The 18,796-nt window shown below is 40.0% G+C and overlaps 1 protein-coding gene across 1 annotated transcript in view; it reads right to left on the bottom strand.

Moving 5' to 3' along the window:
* The window catches only part of LOC144754936 (uncharacterized), a 403,817-nt gene that overhangs the window by 247,193 nt on the left and 137,828 nt on the right, over positions 1-18,796 (bottom strand). Inside the window, exons 4-6 of the mRNA XM_078643299.1 lie at positions 12,339-12,405; positions 9,565-9,790; positions 1,510-1,561 (exon numbers count right to left, since the gene is read on the bottom strand). Coding sequence (XP_078499425.1) covers positions 1,510-1,561; positions 9,565-9,790; positions 12,339-12,405 — 345 coding nt within the window. The remainder of the gene's footprint in view (positions 1-1,509; positions 1,562-9,564; positions 9,791-12,338; positions 12,406-18,796) is intronic.

Below are 18,796 nucleotides of genomic sequence, written 5' to 3' on the forward strand. Positions count from 1 at the left end.
CTGAGTGACAGGGAAAGATTTTGTTACGTCCAGGTACGTCATGCTCTGAACTCTGTGTTGCCAGTGGGTAGTGCTATTCCGGATTCCTCCCCCCTCGAAGATCGTATTCTAGATGGCTATGTGCCGGATAGTACTATCTCACTGTTCTAAAAGAAAATGATTAATGACCGATCGAGTCTGCTCGATCGCCTCCGTGAGGCCTGGATTGCTGATGGTATTGAACTGGATGACGAGGACTGGCAGTCCGCGATCTCCTCTCACAAGGAAGTGGCGATTCCGGCCCGCCTCCATCTGGTCCAACTCAAGATCCTCCACAGAATCTATGTCACTGGTCCCCGTCTGATTCATATGGGTTTCTCCACGGATGGCATGTGTCGGCGTGGGTGTGGTCTCCTTGGCACCTATCTCCATATCATATGGGAATGCCCTGAGGTGGTGCGATTCTGGAAACGTATACATGAGATTATGGATGATGACACGGGTGTTGTGATGATGCCGGAAGCCCGACAATGTTTATTGAATGTATGGGGTCCGAAATACTATGACGTGTCGCAGCTTCGATGGGTGACTCTGGCCAATATGGTTGCGAAGAGGGATATTGCTCAGTTGTGGGGATCCCCAAGGCCGCATACAGTGACTGCTTGGAAAGAGAGTCTGGACTGGTGCATGTTTCGAGAGAAAACAGTGTATATCGCAAGAGGCAGGCCCAAAAAATGGGGGAAGATTTGGAACCCTTGGAACTCATACCGTGGAGATATTTGTACGCCCCCACTCACCGCTATCCCGAGTCCTTCCCAGTCGCCCTGACCTACATCCCTTCCAGCTGTGGTATATTGTGCTGTGTATATGCAATTCTGCCTCTGCCTCCCTCCCCTCATCTGTATTCAAAGACTTTTTTCTCCTGCTATCATGTATCTCCCGTCCTCCTTGAGCACAGACCTAATGGCTGTATTATTACTGTACTGCCTTGCTTGTTTGTTTGATGTTTTGTTCCTTTGTGTTTCAAATAATAAAAAGTAAAAAAAAAAAAAAAAAAGTTTTGCATGTCCACATCAAGATTACTAAGCCTTCCTGGACACAGGACCCTTTTTAGTTAGCTATTCATTCCTTCTGGACATGTCTTTTCCAACCCCTGCTCCAGAAACCATGCCCTTTGACTGTGAGATGGAAAGGTTAACTTTCCATTTCTTTCAAAACTCTAAATAAGGCCCTAAGTCATTCCATGGGTTTCATTGTAACCTTTGATTACGTATGCTAGTGAGTGGTTAGCAACTAGACTGTGTTTCGTATTGTTTTTTTGATTGTACCTTCCCATTATAACAATTATAAAAAAAGATACATGGTAATGAAACCCAATTGTATTTTAGCCTGACCATCGAATGCTAGCTGAGCCCTGAGGTAGACTAAATGTTCAGTTTTGAATTTCTCTCACTTTTTACATAAAGAAAACAAAGAAGAAATATAATTGTTCAACATAAACAATCGACACTGCACAGTAATTGTACTCACTCTGTTGTGCTTTGAGTTAGTTCTCTCGCTTGGGTGTTACACTGAACAGGAACTATAACAAAAGAGAAGCAGTCTCTGTCAAGGGAGGTCATGTAAACATTCAAGCATGGAACTTTAGCTGCAGTTTAAATCAACAAAGTGAAACCAAAAACAGCTCACAGACAAGCATAACTCAATCCTAAACAACACTTGACCAGGAAAAGCTGAATTTAAAACTCCCTGTGTGATTTTTTTCACACGCAATACAAAGGTATGCTTCGAATTTTCCATCTTGCTAAAAGTGCCTTGATATAGAACCCCAGATTGTTTTACTAAACAAATTCTGACTCTCTCATTAGTTCTTTTCTTTCTCCTAAATTATGTTGCTCTGATTTATAATACAAGTGTAAGACCTCACATCCTTGCCGTGGTATTCCTCCAGCCTTTCTGCCTACAGCACTATGGTCGCTTTCATACCTATTACCCAGTCGTAAAGGGTTTGTTTCCCGTAAACATGCTAAAATTGGTATACACCTAATTGGTACATGTAGTTTACTTATACTTCCCTAGTACATGGTACTAAATTTACCCAGGGCCTATATATTAAACACTACCAGTGAGCTGCAGCACTCATTGTGCTACCAACTAAAGTAGCACTGCAAAATGTCTCAGGCTTGTTACTTTAGCATGTAGCTAAACAAACCTTTGCAGGCCTTAACCATCATTTTTAATACATATAAGACACCCGTAAAGCAGACCCTGAAGGCCCAAAGGGCAGGGAATATGGCATTTACAAAGTAGGACATGTGTCCTTAAGTTTTACATATCCTGATACTGAAAAACTCCAAATATCGTTTTTCTGTGTAGCAAGGCTATCACTATCATAAATTAACACTGGGTTACTTATTGCACTGAATAAGTGATAACTTCAGTTTGGGAACAGACAGCAAAACATGTCTTCAACTCATTTTAATTGTAATTTAAATTGCTGATTAATGGTAATATCATATTTTAAGTTACTATACCGAAAATGGCAGAAATTCCGAAGTGCCCTCAAAACTCGCCTCTTCCTGCAAGCCTATGTGTAAGGATGTACGTTTCCTTTTTAGATGTTATTGTTAGGCGCCTTGATAACTGCGGGTTATTGTTTTGCGCATTATAAATTTTTATCAAATCAAATCAAATCCAATAATTCTTAGCCCCTGGCAATTGCTTGGGTTGCATCCCAATCCATCATATTTTGCCCATCATGCTACCTCAATTTGGGTTCAGGCATATGCAAACCAGTCTTTGACCTGCTTCATTAGGAAGAGCACACATGAAATTCCATCCCAGGTCCTTCCTGCACCGAAACACAAGCAACCCAAGTCCAATTTTGCCTTCGTTCGAGTTGAACAGTTAGGCATAACTTGGTTCCAGTGACACAGTGAGCATGGGACTCACGTCTGGACATACCCATCGCACTTAAGGCATCAGCTGTAATAACAACACAGTAATGGGTCAAATACGTGAATTAATTACAGCCACTGGCAATTACTCGAGCTGTATCCTAATCCATCATTTTTTACAGACCATTTTACTACCTCAGCTTGGACCCAGCTATAAGCAAATCACTATTTACCATGCTCCAATAGGAACAGTCCATTCCAAACTGTCAGGCCCGGCCCACCATTAACCAGAACATAAGCAACCCTAGACCGGTTTCACTCATGAGTTGGGTTTAGCTTGGTTCAAGTGGCACTGCAAGGAAAGGACACATGTCTGGCCATACCCAGCACAATTAGGGCATCAACTGCAACAATAAAAAAAGTGATAGATAAAATGCTTAATTAATTTCCTCCACTGGCAATTGCTCAGGCCCCCTCCAAATCCATCACTTTTTGACCACCTTATGCTCTTAGCTTAGACCCAACAAAGTGCAAATCAGTCTTGACCTTGCTCCAATAGGAACAGTCCAACCAGAATGGCAGGCCAGGATCCTGAACAAAAGCAAACCAAGTCTGATTTTGCCCTTATTAGGGTTCATGAGCTGGGTTCCAGTGGCACAGTAAGCATTGGAACCATGTCTGCGTATTCCCATTGTACTAAGGCGGTCAACTGCAACAACAACACGCTGAAGAATGGAAGGCTTGAATTAATCCCAGTCACTGGCTATATCATGGATCTGCTCTCCAATCCATTGTTTTTCACCCACCATGGCACCTCAGCTTGGCCCCAGCCATATGCAAATCAGTCTTGACCCTGCACCAGTAGGAACAGATCAGCCCAAACTACCAGGCCAGGTCCTCCTTGAACTGGAACACATGCACCGCAAGACTGGTTTCGCCCTGATAAGTGCTCATCAGTCGGGTATAGCTTGGTTCTAGTGACACAGTGAGCATGGGACTCATGTCTGAGCAGATCCGTTGCACCCACTTGAACCGGAACGAAAGCCAGCAAATACTTTTTTGTATGCTTCAGAATTATGCATGAAGTCGGATGGGTCTGTTCAGCCATGGGTGGCGCTCTCAGTGTGCCCCTGAAACCAAGCTATGCCTGGTTGAGGAGTCCTAATAGAGGAAAACCGGTCCTGGGTTGCTTGTGTCTCAGTTTAGGGAGGACCTTCCTGACAGGTTGGCTTAGGCTGTTCACATGGGTGCAGGGTCAAGTCTGATTGGCATATGGCTGGGCCAAACTGAGGTGGTGTGGCGGGTAAAATAACAATGAACTGGGGTGCAATCCTTAGTAATTACGAGTGACTAAAAATAATTCAAGCAATCCATCCATAATTTTTTGGTGTTTTTCAGTGCAATGCCCTAAGTGGGACGAATATGTCCAGCCATGGGTAGCAAGCACACTGTGCAACTGCAATCAAGCTATACCCAGCTGACAAACCCTAATAAGGGCTAAACAATCATAGGGTGTACAGTCATAATATCGAGTCTTTTATTTCGACTGGACAGAATATCGAGTAAAAAATATAGAATGGACATAATATCGACTAGACATAATATAGACAACAAAAATATCGACTAGAGAAAATTAATATCGAATAGAATGGACATAATATCGAATCAAAAATATAGAATGGACATAATATCGACTAGACATAATATAGACAACAAAAATATCGAATTTAAGGTAAGTTAATAATAATTTTTATTTTTTGTGTAATATAAGTCTGTAGCGGGTTGTGGGTTTATAGGGGAATAGGGTGGGAAGTAATTTAATTCTAATTAATTAAATATGTTAATTTATTTATTAATATCTATTTAGAATTAATTGTTAATTAATTATTAATTGGTAATTAATTAAAATATAATTGGTAATTAATTATAATTGATTAATTGATAAATATTTTAATTTTAGTAATTTATTTTCTGTAGCGGGTTGTGGGTTTATAGGGGAATAGGGTGGGAAGTAATTTAATTATAATTAATTAAATATGTTAATTTATGTATTGATATTTATTTAGAATTAATTGTTAATTAATTATTAATTGGTAATTAATTAAAATATAATTGGTAATTAATTATAATTGATTAATTGATATATATTTTAATTTTAGTAATTTATTTTCTGTAGCGGGTTGTGGGTTTATAGGGGAATAGGGTGGGAAGTAATTTAATTATAATTAATTAAATATGTTAATTTATTTATTGATATTTATTTAGAATTAATTGTTAATTAATTATTAATTGGTAATTAATTAAAATATAATTGGTAATTAATTATAATTGATTAATTGATAAATATTTTAATTTTAGTAATTTATTTTCTGTAGCGGGTTGTGTGTTTATAGGGGAATAGGGTGGGAAGTAATTTAATTATAATTTATTAAATATGTTAATTTATTTATTGATATTTATTTAGAATTAATTGTTAATTAATTATTAATTGGTAATTAATTAAAATATAATTGGTAATTGAAAATAATTTATTAATTTTTAAATTGTAAATTAATTTATTGTTAATAGGTAATTAATTAGTATGAGTAGGCAATTTTTATAATTAAATAATTTTATTTTGTATTTATAAATAAATATTTAATATTTGTATACACTTTTTTAATATTTTAATTATTTGTAATTGGTATTAATATTTATGTTATTTATATATATTTGTGAAGTATTTACTTTCCCTACTATTGCACTCTCTGAAGTTGGAATAGTAATTTTAACCCCTACGCTATCCAACACTTTCCCTACTGTTGCACCCACTGGAGTGGGTATGCAACGTTTACAACGCTACTTTTACTATGCACTACCATTACAACAAAACTTTTAAATTGCAAAAACTTTTACAACGCATACATTTACAAAGCATGTTTTTAAAACGCAGATACCGTTACAACGCATACTATTACAATGTAAGTATTAGTAAGTATATAATTATTTTTAAAAGGTTATATGTTTGGGATTTTGGGTAAAGGGGTATTTTTAGGGTTCAGGGTCAGTTTTCAGTTTTTGGGTAAAGGGGTATTTTTAGGGTTCAGGGTCAGTTTTCAGTTTTTGGGGTAAAGGGGTATTTTTAGGGTTCAGGGTCAGTTTTCTGTTTTTGGGGTAAAGGGGTATTTTTAGGGATCAGGGTCAGTTTTCAGTTTTTAGGTAAAGGGGTATTTTTAGGGTTCAGGGTCAGTTTTCAGTTTTTGGGTAAAGGGGTATTTTTAGGGTTCAGGGTCAGTTTTCAGTTTTTGGGTAAAGGGGTATTTTTAGGGTTCAGGGTCAGTTTTCAGTTTTTGGGTAAAGGGGTATTTTTAGGGTTCAGGGTCAGTTTTCAGTTTTTGGGGTAAAGGGGTATTTTAAGGGTTCAGGGTCAGTTTTCAGTTTTTGGGTAAAGGGGTATTTTTAGGGTTCAGGGTCAGTTTTCAGTTTTTGGGGTAAAGGGGTATTTTTAGGGTTCAGGGTCAGTTTTCAGTTTTTGGGGTAAAGGGGTATTTTTAGGGTTCAGGGTCAGTTTTCAGTTTTTGGGTAAAGGGGTATTTTTAGCGTTCAGGGTCAGTTTTCAGTTTTTGGGGTAAAGGGGTATTTTTAGGGTTCAGGGTCAGTTTTCGGGTAAAGGGGTATTTTTAGTGTTCAGGGTCAGTTTTCAGTTTATGGGTAAAGGGGTATTTTTAGGGTTCAGGGTCAGTTTTGGGTTTTCGGGGTACAGGGGTACTTTGTAAAAATAAAGTAAAATTACATTTAAATTAAATTTATTTAATAAAATTAAATTATATTAAATTATATTATAATATTTTTTATTAATTTATATTCAAAAAATTATTATATACTTACCAATACTTACGTTGTAATGGTATGCGTTGTAAAGGTATATGCGTTGTAAAATCTTGCGTTGTAAATGTATGCGTTGTAAAAGTTTTTGCGTTGTAAAAGTTTTGTTGTAATGGTAGGCGTTGTAAAAGTATGCGTTGTAACGTCATACATCCCTGGAGTGGGAATAGTAATTTTAACCTCTACGCTATCCAGCGCTTTCCCTACTGTTGCACCCACTGGAGTGGGAGTAGTAAATTTGACCTCTACGCTATCCAACACTTTTGCTAATGTTGAACTCACTATAGTTGTAACAATACATTTTAAACATTTTCTAAAATGTTATATATGTTTATTTAATAATATGTTTATATATATATATATATATATATATATATATATATATATATATATATATATATATATATATATATGTGTGTGTGTAATTTTTGGTGATATAATTTTTTAAATGATATAAATTATTTATTAAAATTACATTTTTTTATTAATTATTTCTAAGTTTATATTAAATATATTTATTACTATATTAGTTTTAACTTAATTTTAAGACATTTAAAAAAATCGATATTTTGACAGTCTATATTTTTGTAAGTCGATATTTTGGAGTCGATATTTTGGTACTTACCTGTTTGAAGATAGGGAGTCGATATTTTGTCAATCGATATTTTTGACTCGATATTTGTGTATCTCGATATTTGTGTCGTCGATATTATGTCAGTGATCCCAATCATAGATTGCTTTTTTGGATTTCAAGGAGGATGTGGACTGGACGTTCAGACTGCATGTGTTCCCTTTGGATGAAGAGTGGCTGGGTCCAATCTGAGGTGGGATGGTAGGCAAAGTACTGATGGGCTGGAGTGTAGCCTGAGTATTTCCCAGAGGTGAGGTTAGTTTAAGCATTCCATCCATCACTTTTTTGTGAAGCCCTAAGTGGAACATGTATGCTTAATAGTGGGAACCATGGACATTGTGCTACTGGAACAAAACTACACCTGTCTGATGAGCCGATATAAGGGCAAAACCAGCCTGCCTTTCTGTTTTTGTTTTGGTACAAGGAGGACATAGCCTGCAGTTCGGACTGGACTGTTCCCATACAAGCAGGATGAAGACTAATTTGCAATATGGCTGGGTCCAAACTGAGATGGCATGGTATTCAAAGTACCAATGGACTGGAATGTGGCATGATTATTTACTAGTGGGTGAGATTAATTCAAGCATTATATCCATCACCTTCTTTGTAAACTTCAATGTGATTCTCTAAGTGGGGCAGATATGCCCAGGTGTGGGTCCCATGTACTCTGTGTCACTGGAACCAAGCTATACCCGACTAATTATTCCTAATAAGGGTGAAACCCATCACTTGTTGTTTGTGTTGTGTTTCAGGGAGTAGCTGGACTGTTCCCATTGAAGCAGGTCAAGATGATTTGCATGTGGCTGGGTCTAAACTGAGGTGACATAGTGTGCAAAATAATGATGGACTGGGATGCGGCAAGAGTAATTACCAGTGGCTGAGATGAAGTCAAGCATTCCATCTACCAAGTTTTTGATGACTTAACTTTTAGAAAGTTGGCATTTTTATACCTAAACCAAATGTGTCTTTCTGCCAGTATCCATGGTCATATGGCTGTGAATTGTTTTCCTGTGGTGTGTTGTGTATTCGTTCCAGACATGGGGACAAAAGGAATCTGGGTGCAGAGAGGGTGGATCTCTAACAGGATCCCTGGGGAGGAGCTATGTCCAACCCACCTTACACTTCAAAGAACCCTACTTGTAGCACAAAGAAAGTAACCTGACACCAGGCCTGTCTCTGCCTTTGTCCACCTAGATATAGTGGAGCCAAACACAGAGGGAAGAATTTGCCAGACCTATTTTGGGAGAAGATCAGAGATTGGCCACCATCAAAATGCTGGCACTGGGTATAAAAGTTCAACGCTCCGAACCTCTTATCAGAACACTCCTGAAACTGTGGAAGATTCAGAACAAGAACTGCCCTGCTGTCTGAAGAGGGAAGACTGGGCCTGCTTCCCTTGAAGTCAAAATTTCCAAAAGTGACTCCAAGGGTCAGTTGTCTGACCTCCTATTTGAGCTACGGATACTCAATAAGCTTCCATAGGCCCTACAACTGCCCAGCTGACTGGCACTAACAGTACCTGACTTGGCCCTGCTGCTGGCCTCTTTTGGCTTGGCCCTCATAGGTGTCTCTCAGGCCCCGGACCCTTGGCTGGCACCAGTGTGTCCTCCTTGAGTCCCAAAGTCAAGCTACAGGTGAATATCCAGAGGTTTGGGCTTCTTTCCCACTGCAAGTGAGTTCCTCACATCAGCAATCACCTCGTCTCCCCATCGCAAAGTTCCGAAGGCGACCTGTTTTTCATGGCAAACATTGACCAACAGAATCTCCTGCCCACGCAAAGATTCAGTGACTGCTCCTAATGCTGACAACAATTTCCATGTTTTCTCCGTCAATGCTGAGGCACCTCATGCAGACTTGTACTTTGAGAAGGGAAAATCTTCACCAAAATAAACCGGGTCCCTGTATCCGATCCATAATCCATCACAGTGGGCCTCAACTTGTGACTTTTACCCAGTCCAGCACAACCAAATACCCATGAGTGGCCTTCTTTTTTGCTTTTTGGCACTATTGTTCACTTAAAATGTTAAAAACTCAACAATCATAAGGCAGATCTGTTCAGACACATTTGTACCACCTTCTGACTAGTCCCAGCAACAGATCTGCATAAACGTGTTTCAGTCCTCAAACTATGGCAACATATTGTAGATGTGAAGAGACAACAGATTATAATTTGAAAACACATCCCAGGGTTACCTGCGGTAGATTTAGGAGTGCTTGTGGGTGCATTTGGGGGAGGGATGACAGCAATTTCTGAGGAGAAAATAAAGGATCTGGGCCAGGCTCCATAGCTCCGGGTTGTTATTCCATTCCTTGTGGATTGCTGGTAGCTACTTTGTCCCAGGCTCTTCTCCACTGTCACTGGGCCTCCGGCATTTGTGAGTTTTCCTGCATTAATGGCAGCTCTGCAAATGGAAGAATCCTGTGAAGTAAGGGAGTTAACACATATTTAAATGTGATATTAGACTTACTTCTGATTTCTTCTAACCAACAGTAGTGTGAATAATACTGGACAATCTCTTTGGGAACTACTGAACCCTTTAGGCTGGATAACCTCCAATCAGAATGTTATAGGATCACAACAATATCTGCTCTCAAGTTCATAGTCAGATCGATAACCGATCTACATCTCCCAGTCTTTTCACTTCTCCAGGTGCTTCAGGCAAAGCATGTCTAGCACCGAATCGTGGGCCTAAGTCTAGGAGAGGGCAAAATGTGCCAAGTCCATGTTAGCTACTCTAATAATAAATACTTTTAATGAAATATTCAAAGTTATCCACGCGGGGAGGCCTGCACTATAGAAATACTTTTTAAAAACTAAACAGCAAAAGAAGCAAAATATTTAACTATTATGGGTGTAGTGAACTCTTGGTTTTACAAAGATGTTTAGAACATAAGTTTGCAGGAATTTCTGTAAATTTAGGTTTTTAAAATATCATCATTCCTCCTCTTTGATATGGGTAACCCCTGCATAAACACTATCACAATGGTGTCAAAATATTGGGTCAACTTGCCTTGGAGACTGAACAGTTTACAGATGTTTTTTGTGAAAAGATTATTTCATAATTGATCTATGCTAGAGCAAAACATTTGGTGCCAGATGTATGACCCTACCAATTTGGAAGTCGCAAATTGCATCATTTTGCAACTCGCAATTTGGAACTCGCAAATAGGAATGTACAAAAGTGCACTGTTTGCAAATCCTAATGGGGTTGCAAATTGCTTGCCTCCTTAATATTCACGAGGCAGGTGCAATTTGCGACCCCATTAGGAATGGCGAGCACTCCCAGGGATGGGGGCATGTTGAGGTCAGCAGACTGCCATGTCTGTGATTGCTTTTCAAATAAAGCAGTGTGTTTTGTTTTTTAAGGCAGCCCTTTTTCCTTAAAGGAAAACAGGATGCATTTAAAAAAGAAAAATGAAACGCTACTGTTTAATTTTTTAAGAGTAGACAGTGGTCCGTGGACCACTGCCTCCTCTTGAAATAAATTTTCAATGCCAGTCACAAAGGGGAAGGGGTTCCCAAACAATCTGACATTGAAGTGCGAGTCTCATGCCCCCTTCCTAATAGCGTGTCGCAAACCATAATTTGCAAGTCGTAATAGGTTACCAAGTCAGAAAATAGGGTTTTTTAATAGGACAAACCTATTTTGGGGTCACAAATGGGCTGATTTCCTGTTTACGAGCGCAAAAAATAGTCATACATCTAGCCCTTGATTTATAACAGTGGCTTTCTTCTTTAGTGTTACCTTAGGTTTAATTTTGAATTTTCGACCTATCTACTTTTCATGATGAAACTCTAGATGGATCAAACTCATCTGACCACATCGTTAGGCTCTTCTTTGGAAATAATGCCTTTTGAAATACCTCCAACACAGGCTGAGTTTACATCCATTCGACTGGTTTCTCTGAAATTAGGTGGTAGTTGTATGGGTGATTGAATGTTGTATTAGTACAGGGCACTTTAGCTGGGGATCCTTGGAGCCTCTTTTAAGCTACCACCAAACTTTAGAGTGTCCCTTCTTTAACTTTTCCTTGAAACCCAAGAGCCAAGGACTCAGTCAGATTTTCAAAGGAAGAACGTTCTGGTTTCTAGGAACTTGAACGCGCTCGAAATACAGGTTAGGGTGTGGCTCTCTATTTCCTCTTAAGTCCTGCTTTGTTTCCTTCTCCTTTCAAATTCTTTATCTGACCATTGTTCTACTAGCTTAAGTGTGGATATCCGAGTGTTACCTATATATGGAAGATACTTCGTCTAAGGCTAGGAAAAATATAATTACCCAAATAATGGATAGGAAGATGCAGTCATTGAGGTCAGCTGGCATATTTTGACTAATTTATCATGATGAACATACTAGCGATTTACTGCTTTCTATCCTTCGTTGATATGTCTGACATACCAAACAGAGCATTCAAAAAATATAAAGACTATCACCATTGTAGGCAGAAAAGTGTAAGTACATCCTACTCTGTGTTCACACAGACACTTAACACAAGAAGATGACCTACACAAATCAAAGCAATGGGAGAACTTCATGTGATCTCAGACCCAGCTCTACCCCTGGCCTACACCTTCATCGTTAAGCCTTTTACTGATGCGTCGTTCTGTTAATGAGGCAAACAGCAAAAAGCAAGAAGATACCCAATCATGGCAAATAGAGAAACCAATCCTGGGAGGAAAAAAACTTTTGTCACTAAATTTAACATGACTTTTTACTACCCCTGTTTCTACATAAAATAAATTAACACTGGCACTCAAGGATGGCAAAAAGAATTATGCCAAGTGGTGAGTTTACATCAGTGTGTATATCTGACTCCCATGTTATGACCATCTGCTTTGTTGGTGTTTGTTAAGATTATCACTCACACTTGTGCCATAGTTTCTCCATATGTATCTTGCTTCTACAACTAAAGGATCACCACAGAGAATGGATGCAAACTGTACAAATTCTGCTCTATATTGATCTTACATCTGTGTAGATATCAGTCCCCCACACCACAGCTTCATGACTCTGGCATCCTTCTGGGCAAATAACTCTAGAATGAGACAGTGTGAGAGAGAGAGAAAGAAGGTAATGCAGAGAGAGAGAGAGAGAGAGAGAGAATTAATCAGAATCAATTAACATTGTGCGCTCTGCAGAACTTTATAACTTTATATCATGTTCAATGGGTGAGGTACTCTGAAATGTAACTGATGTAATAATATTCAAGAACCTTTAAGATGCATTTTACTGTTACTTATTCCAATTAATCAATCTTAGTTTTTATCTGGGTTGCTACTTAATGTGTTTCTGAACCATATTTTTCCAGTCTATACATTTACTTTATGCGCTCGCCGTAGATGGCATACTTCGAAGTGAAAACAAGCTATGAAGACACAATTATTTCCAGGGTGGTTAGAACCTATGTATACAGGGGTATAAGCTTCTCCGTTATCAAGCATGAAACAGTGCCCACCACAAGTTACATAAGACAGACAGCATTCAATTACTATCCAACACTCTCCTTTATCATCAAAACTGGTGTCGTACCAGAATGTGATTATACTACTGATTATCGATCTCCAGAATATCGACCTACAAGAATATTATGGATAGAATATCGAGGGACAAAATATCGAAAGGTACTTGTGTGTAGGGAAGAATACATTTACTATTTCTAACTTCACATCTACGTACCTTTAAGATATATATACAGCCAAGTTACAAATACGTGGAGTTAGGCCTAAAAAGTCTATACTTACCTGTCACTATCAGGGGTTCAATGGTATGCCTTTTTTTCAAATGCTATTAGGACACAATACTTATGTCAAACAATATTTCTGACATAGATTTGCTGACAAAAAACCTCACAGACTATGTTTTTTTATGCTGGGTCCTCCTACATCTTATTTAGGACCTTGAGACTGTTGATGTGCAACTTTTACTTTTGGGTTCTGTCATATCAAACTTTATTTTGGCAATTTGAGCAATCAAAGTTTTGCATAAAAGTGCAAGCATTTAAATACAAATACAGTTAAGAAGATAAAACGGTAAAAATGTTAAAGAATGCAAATTTTGAGTCAGATGGAAGAATAATCTACATTCTTGTGGGCCGCATGTGGAAAGGAAAGGGACAGATCTAAGTTATGGGTAAGTTTGTTAAGTGGCAAGGAAAACACTTTACTTGATTATGCCAATTTATGTCATAAGGTTAAAATTAGTTAAGCGCATTTTGCACTCTGCTGCATGGCAACATTTTCAGCATATGAGCCAGCCATAATTATCATATACTAATTTATTGACCTGGGCATTATGAGCAACAGGAATTGTTGATAAGGATGATGTTTGCTAGACCTGTCAGCCTTTGGGTGGCTTCCCCCCAAACATTTTGCCTTGTCCCTTCTATTTGCTGAATTATTTTTTGTTGGATTTAGAACTCTGTGCACATTTCCACTGCTAGCCAGTGCTACAGGGCTTTTTTCACTCCCTAAAAAAATGGTAAAATTGGCTTACATCTGACTGGAATATTTAATTTATGTATAAGTTCCCTGAAAAGTGGTATACCATATACTCAGGGCTTGTAAATTAAATGATACTAGTGGGCCTCTAGCACATATTTTTCCAACCACTTAAGTAGCCACTTAAAACATGTTCCAGGCCTGCCATTACAGCTTACATGCAGTTTTGAACTGCCAATTCGACTTGGCAATATGACCCCCTTGCCAAGCCTCAAACTCCCTTTTTATTACAAATAAGTTACCACTAAGGTGGGCTGTAGGTAGACCATCTGGCAGAGTGCATTGTAATTAAAAGGTTAGACATATACTTTTACATTCTATCTTAGTAGTAAAAAAACTGCAACACCACTTTTCGCTACAGAGTGGCCTATCTCTCCCATAGGATAACATTGGATGCCTTTTTACATTTAATAAGTGCTAACCTTTGATTGAGAACAAGTAAAGCTTTCAAGTCTGGTGTCTGCGAAGTTGTCATTTAAAATCTTCTTTAATGGTGAAGTCAGATGAACAGAGAATCTAGATTTTATTACAAGGCCAGAGGCTACCATTATTCATATTTCTTTTAATGCTAACTCCAAACAGCAACTTAGAAGCAATACTTCATAAAGTGAAATAGATCTAGAATAGAGTCTACCAGATGTACAATAACCGTGCACATAGGATAGGAGGGTGCCTCTTTTAAATGCGGCTCCAGGCAGAAAAGTACATTTTCTCTTCACTTTCATGTATGATCTGTATCTTTTAGAATGGGCAACTACATGTGTATGTATGTTTTCTCAACCTAATTTGTATACCTTTTTTAATAGACTTGCGCCCTTTTCAACTTAATTTGTATACCTTTCTGAATATACTTGTGACTCTTTGACCTTGAACTTATCCTGAATCTCGGCTCACACCTAACCGATTTCGAATTTATGGAGATCCTGCTCCTCTCCCCCCTCTGCCCTCATCCCAGACCTCACCCTGCATATTCCCCCGATCACGGGCTACCCCGAAATACAGAAAAATTGGGAACTCCAATAACATAAATCAATAAATATCTTTTTTTTTTTACTTTACCCCTCTCGCTCCGGTTCAGCAAACAGCATTTAATCAGGTCTCCTCCCAGCACTTCATCAATGCACATCAGGAAGAAATCAGAGGAAAGTACCTTAGAAACAGCTGCATACGCAGCACACGGAGAATGCTGCAGTCAAATCCAAGGCAAGCAAAAACTCTGGGAGCTGAGAAAAGACCCTCAGCAATACCCTAATTTAATTCCGGAGGCGGCCAGAGGAAACTACTATATAAAAGTGTCCCAGGCAAGGCCTCCATAGCATAACTACCCCTGATTGCTAATTAAATTGTTTCCCGGGCAACCCCCTGTAGTTCAGGGGATGTCTGGGCAATGCAGTGAATCAACAGCTGATCGTTCGTGAATATATCTGAAGTCAGGAAGTCTGGAAATTGGACGCTCTTGTGATCAGCTGCTGACTGCGACCGCAAGTACCCAAAAGCTATTTTTACACCAAAAACCTCACTTTACAATAAAGGAGAAAAAAAATTGAAAGACCTGACGCAACAAACCCTTAATTTACATACGCTCCTCTAACAAAGCCCTAATTTACATAAGCTCCTCTGAACCTTACTAATAAGTGAGGTTGCCTGCTTCTAAGGCATCTATATTTATTACTAAGTACTACAACCCATAAAGGAGTGTAGAATCTAACATGTCTGCTGTATAATCAGATGATCTTGTGATACCTATCCCTGACATGCACAAAACACTCAACCAGGTCATGTCAACCAAAAGACCCTTAATTGAGGAAGAGTATGGCACTATTGAAAACCCAGAAAGACCAAAACAGGGAATACAATAAAAAAAAGGGGCAAAAGATTAAACAAAAACAACAACATTGAAAGAACAAGCCCCATGAGCACATTTGGGAGATCTAAGCACCTCAAATAATTGGGGAGGTATACGCACCTCATCATATAAAGGAGGTCTAAGCACCTCAAAATATAGGGGAGGTTTACTCACCTCTAAAGTATCAGGTGTTCTAGGCGACACAACCTATCAAGGTTTCCAAAGTGGCACTCATTATCTAATAATACACAACATCTTGAAATTGAAACACAGGGGGACCAAAACATTAACCCATTCGATGAATACATCCTTGACCTAGACCAGGATGATATAGACTTTGAGATTCCCTTATCAGAGGAAGAGCTCCCTTCGTCTTCTAAAGAAATTATAGCCAACCCACTGGGTAGGGGGTGTTCTCTCCACTTAATATCAGACACCCAGGAAGCTCGGAAACGTGGCCCCAAGATCACTTAACCAAATTCATAAAAATATTGATTAGGAATCCCCTAGAAAGAGAAATACAAAATATCCTAAGGACAGAATGTCCCAGACCAGTGGTTCAAGAAAAGGTATGCCTGATACCCAAGAGAAGTGTGGCTCACTGGTTAGAGGCGGCAGACCCGTAAGCAGAGAACGGCCCAGGACCAGGGTTCGATTCCCGACGCGGCAGGGTCGTGGACCAGGGTCAGCGGACTCGATAATTCTCGCCTCGGTGCCTACTCTAGTCAGAAACCACACTCGGCAACTCTGGGCATCAGCTTGCCTCATCTTCACAACGGCCCCCCCAGACCACCGGGGATGCTTGGTTGCATCTTAGAGATACCCATCAGGGACCATCTCTCAGGGTGAGCCAGGGCGGGTTCCCCAGCGGTCGAAGCGTGGAGATACTCCTCCGGGAGTCGATTCCTAGCGCTATATAAACCCACAATTAATTAACCTTGACCCAGAATCAAATTCCTATTCAAACTCAGTAGAGACCCCAGGAAGGGCATGGAAAGGTCCCTGATGCCCTACCAGGATTTCATGCTTGACATTTTAGGCCCGCTGACTAGAATAATTGATATGGCGGAAGACAGCCACATTAATGGTACACCGTTAGACTTAGATCTACTAAGAGGATGGAGTCAGAAAACCCTGATCCTATTGGGGAACGAGAAAGCAGGGATAAATGCAGAGCAACAAAGAGTAATCCTTACTAAGCTCTACACTAAGCTGAGCGACATGGCTGACCAACAACTCTCAGCAAGCCCCAAAGAACTCCTATTCAGAGAGGACACAATCAGAACCGTAGGCAAATATGTTGCAACCTTCACAGCCCTAGACAAGGCTCAGAACAGCATGCATTGAGTATTCAACCTAGTGTTCTTGCCAGGGCCGAGAGAAGGGGCCTCTCTACCGGACGTGCCTACCACAGGCCCTTCTACAGACAACAAGGCTTTGGTTGACCTTACCAAGTGAATATCACCCTACAAATCTACCCCCAGAGAAAAAGACCCTACCACACTAGAGGATTCAGAGAGCACGGACAAGGCTCCAGTAATTTCCAGGGCGAGTACTAACAAACCCTCATTCTTCTATTTTTCCCGGGAAAGGTGGGAGGTCGACTCAGATTCTTTTCACAGACTTGGACAACAATTACACAAGATCCCTTAAGAAGCCATTCAAGGCTCCAAAATAGAATTTTCAAAAACACCCACACAATCCTCACCCCTAGGAAACCTAGTACTGGTCACAGAACAACAGAAACTTGTAGAGTACAACATCTCCTTACCAAGCTATATTTCCGGATGGGTGCTTGTGACTCACTAGACCAGTGATTTGCCATACCAAGACCAGTGATTTACCATCTCACTCGCTCATTGAGACCATTTCTTATTAGCTTCATTTCAATTGCCACCTGCCATCTGTCGTCTGCCACATCAATTGCCGGCTACATGTGTATTGTGGGGTACGTCTTACCGACTTCTTTGATGTAATTATGTACGGGAGGAGCTGGTATGCTTGATGGGGCTGCAGAACGGGAGGGCTCCCTGATTATTGCAGAATGACTCTGGAGACCTGCCCCTCACCCCCTCTGAAGTCATGCGGACACTGGCCCTTTCCTCCTGCCTCTTCACGGCTTAGATTACACCCCCTATGCTTTGTGAATTCTGGGGACCGACTGCACTTAACACCAAGGTCTCAACCCCCCTGCTTGACCTCAAGTTGGAAGCCTCAGTTGTTCTCTCCATGATGCTCTAACGCTCCCAGACAATAGAACTGGTAATCCTGAGCTTAACCACATCCCTCACCTGACCTTGATCCTGCTCTCCCTCCTGGACATGTACTCTGAACCTTCCCTCGATCGTAGAGACACTGCTATTTGACCGATGTCCGGTGGAGCTACCTGTTAGCTGAAGAGGAGATGGGTTGTGGATTCCCCCTCGGCCGTCACCTACCCTGCCGGATTTTGGGCAGACTTTTCTTTGTCTCTCTGTTGTTTCCTCCTCCTACCCTTTCACCCCACCCCTTTCCCCCTGTACGCTCCCTTCTTCTCGCCCTCTTCCCCTTGAATGTTTTTCTGTTGAGACCTAGCCACTTGACCGATGCCCGGTGGAGCTACCTGATAGCTGAAGAGGAGATGGGCTGTGAATTCCCCCTCAGCCGTCACCTACCCAGCCGGACCTTGGAAAACGTTCCCTTTGTCTCTCCGCTGTATCAATACACTACCCCATTTGCCCTCACCCCCTTTGCATTCCTCACCCCATTTTTATTTTCTTCTATGCTCCTAAAAAGTTTTTTTTGGTATCTTTTGTAACTATTTTCCCCTTGTCTCCATGTCCTGTCTTCCTCCAACCCTTTACCCTATTCCCTAACCCTTCCTGCTCCATTCACCTTGCCCCCTATGTTCTTTAAATGCTTTTCTTGATACTTATATAACTTTTAACTGATGTAATTTGCAACATTAGTGTCCCTCATGTAAAGCACTCTGATTCCATTGGGTCTAGCCAGCACTATATAATAACTTTTCAATTAAATTTGTACCCATTTAGTACTCTTTCTTCCTGTGTCTACCTCCCTAGCTCCTAGCTCCTATCCACTCT

The sequence above is a fragment of the Lissotriton helveticus genome, chromosome 1_1 (genome assembly GCF_964261635.1).
Source record: "Lissotriton helveticus chromosome 1_1, aLisHel1.1, whole genome shotgun sequence".
In the NCBI taxonomy this organism is placed as follows: Eukaryota; Metazoa; Chordata; class Amphibia; order Caudata; family Salamandridae; genus Lissotriton; species Lissotriton helveticus.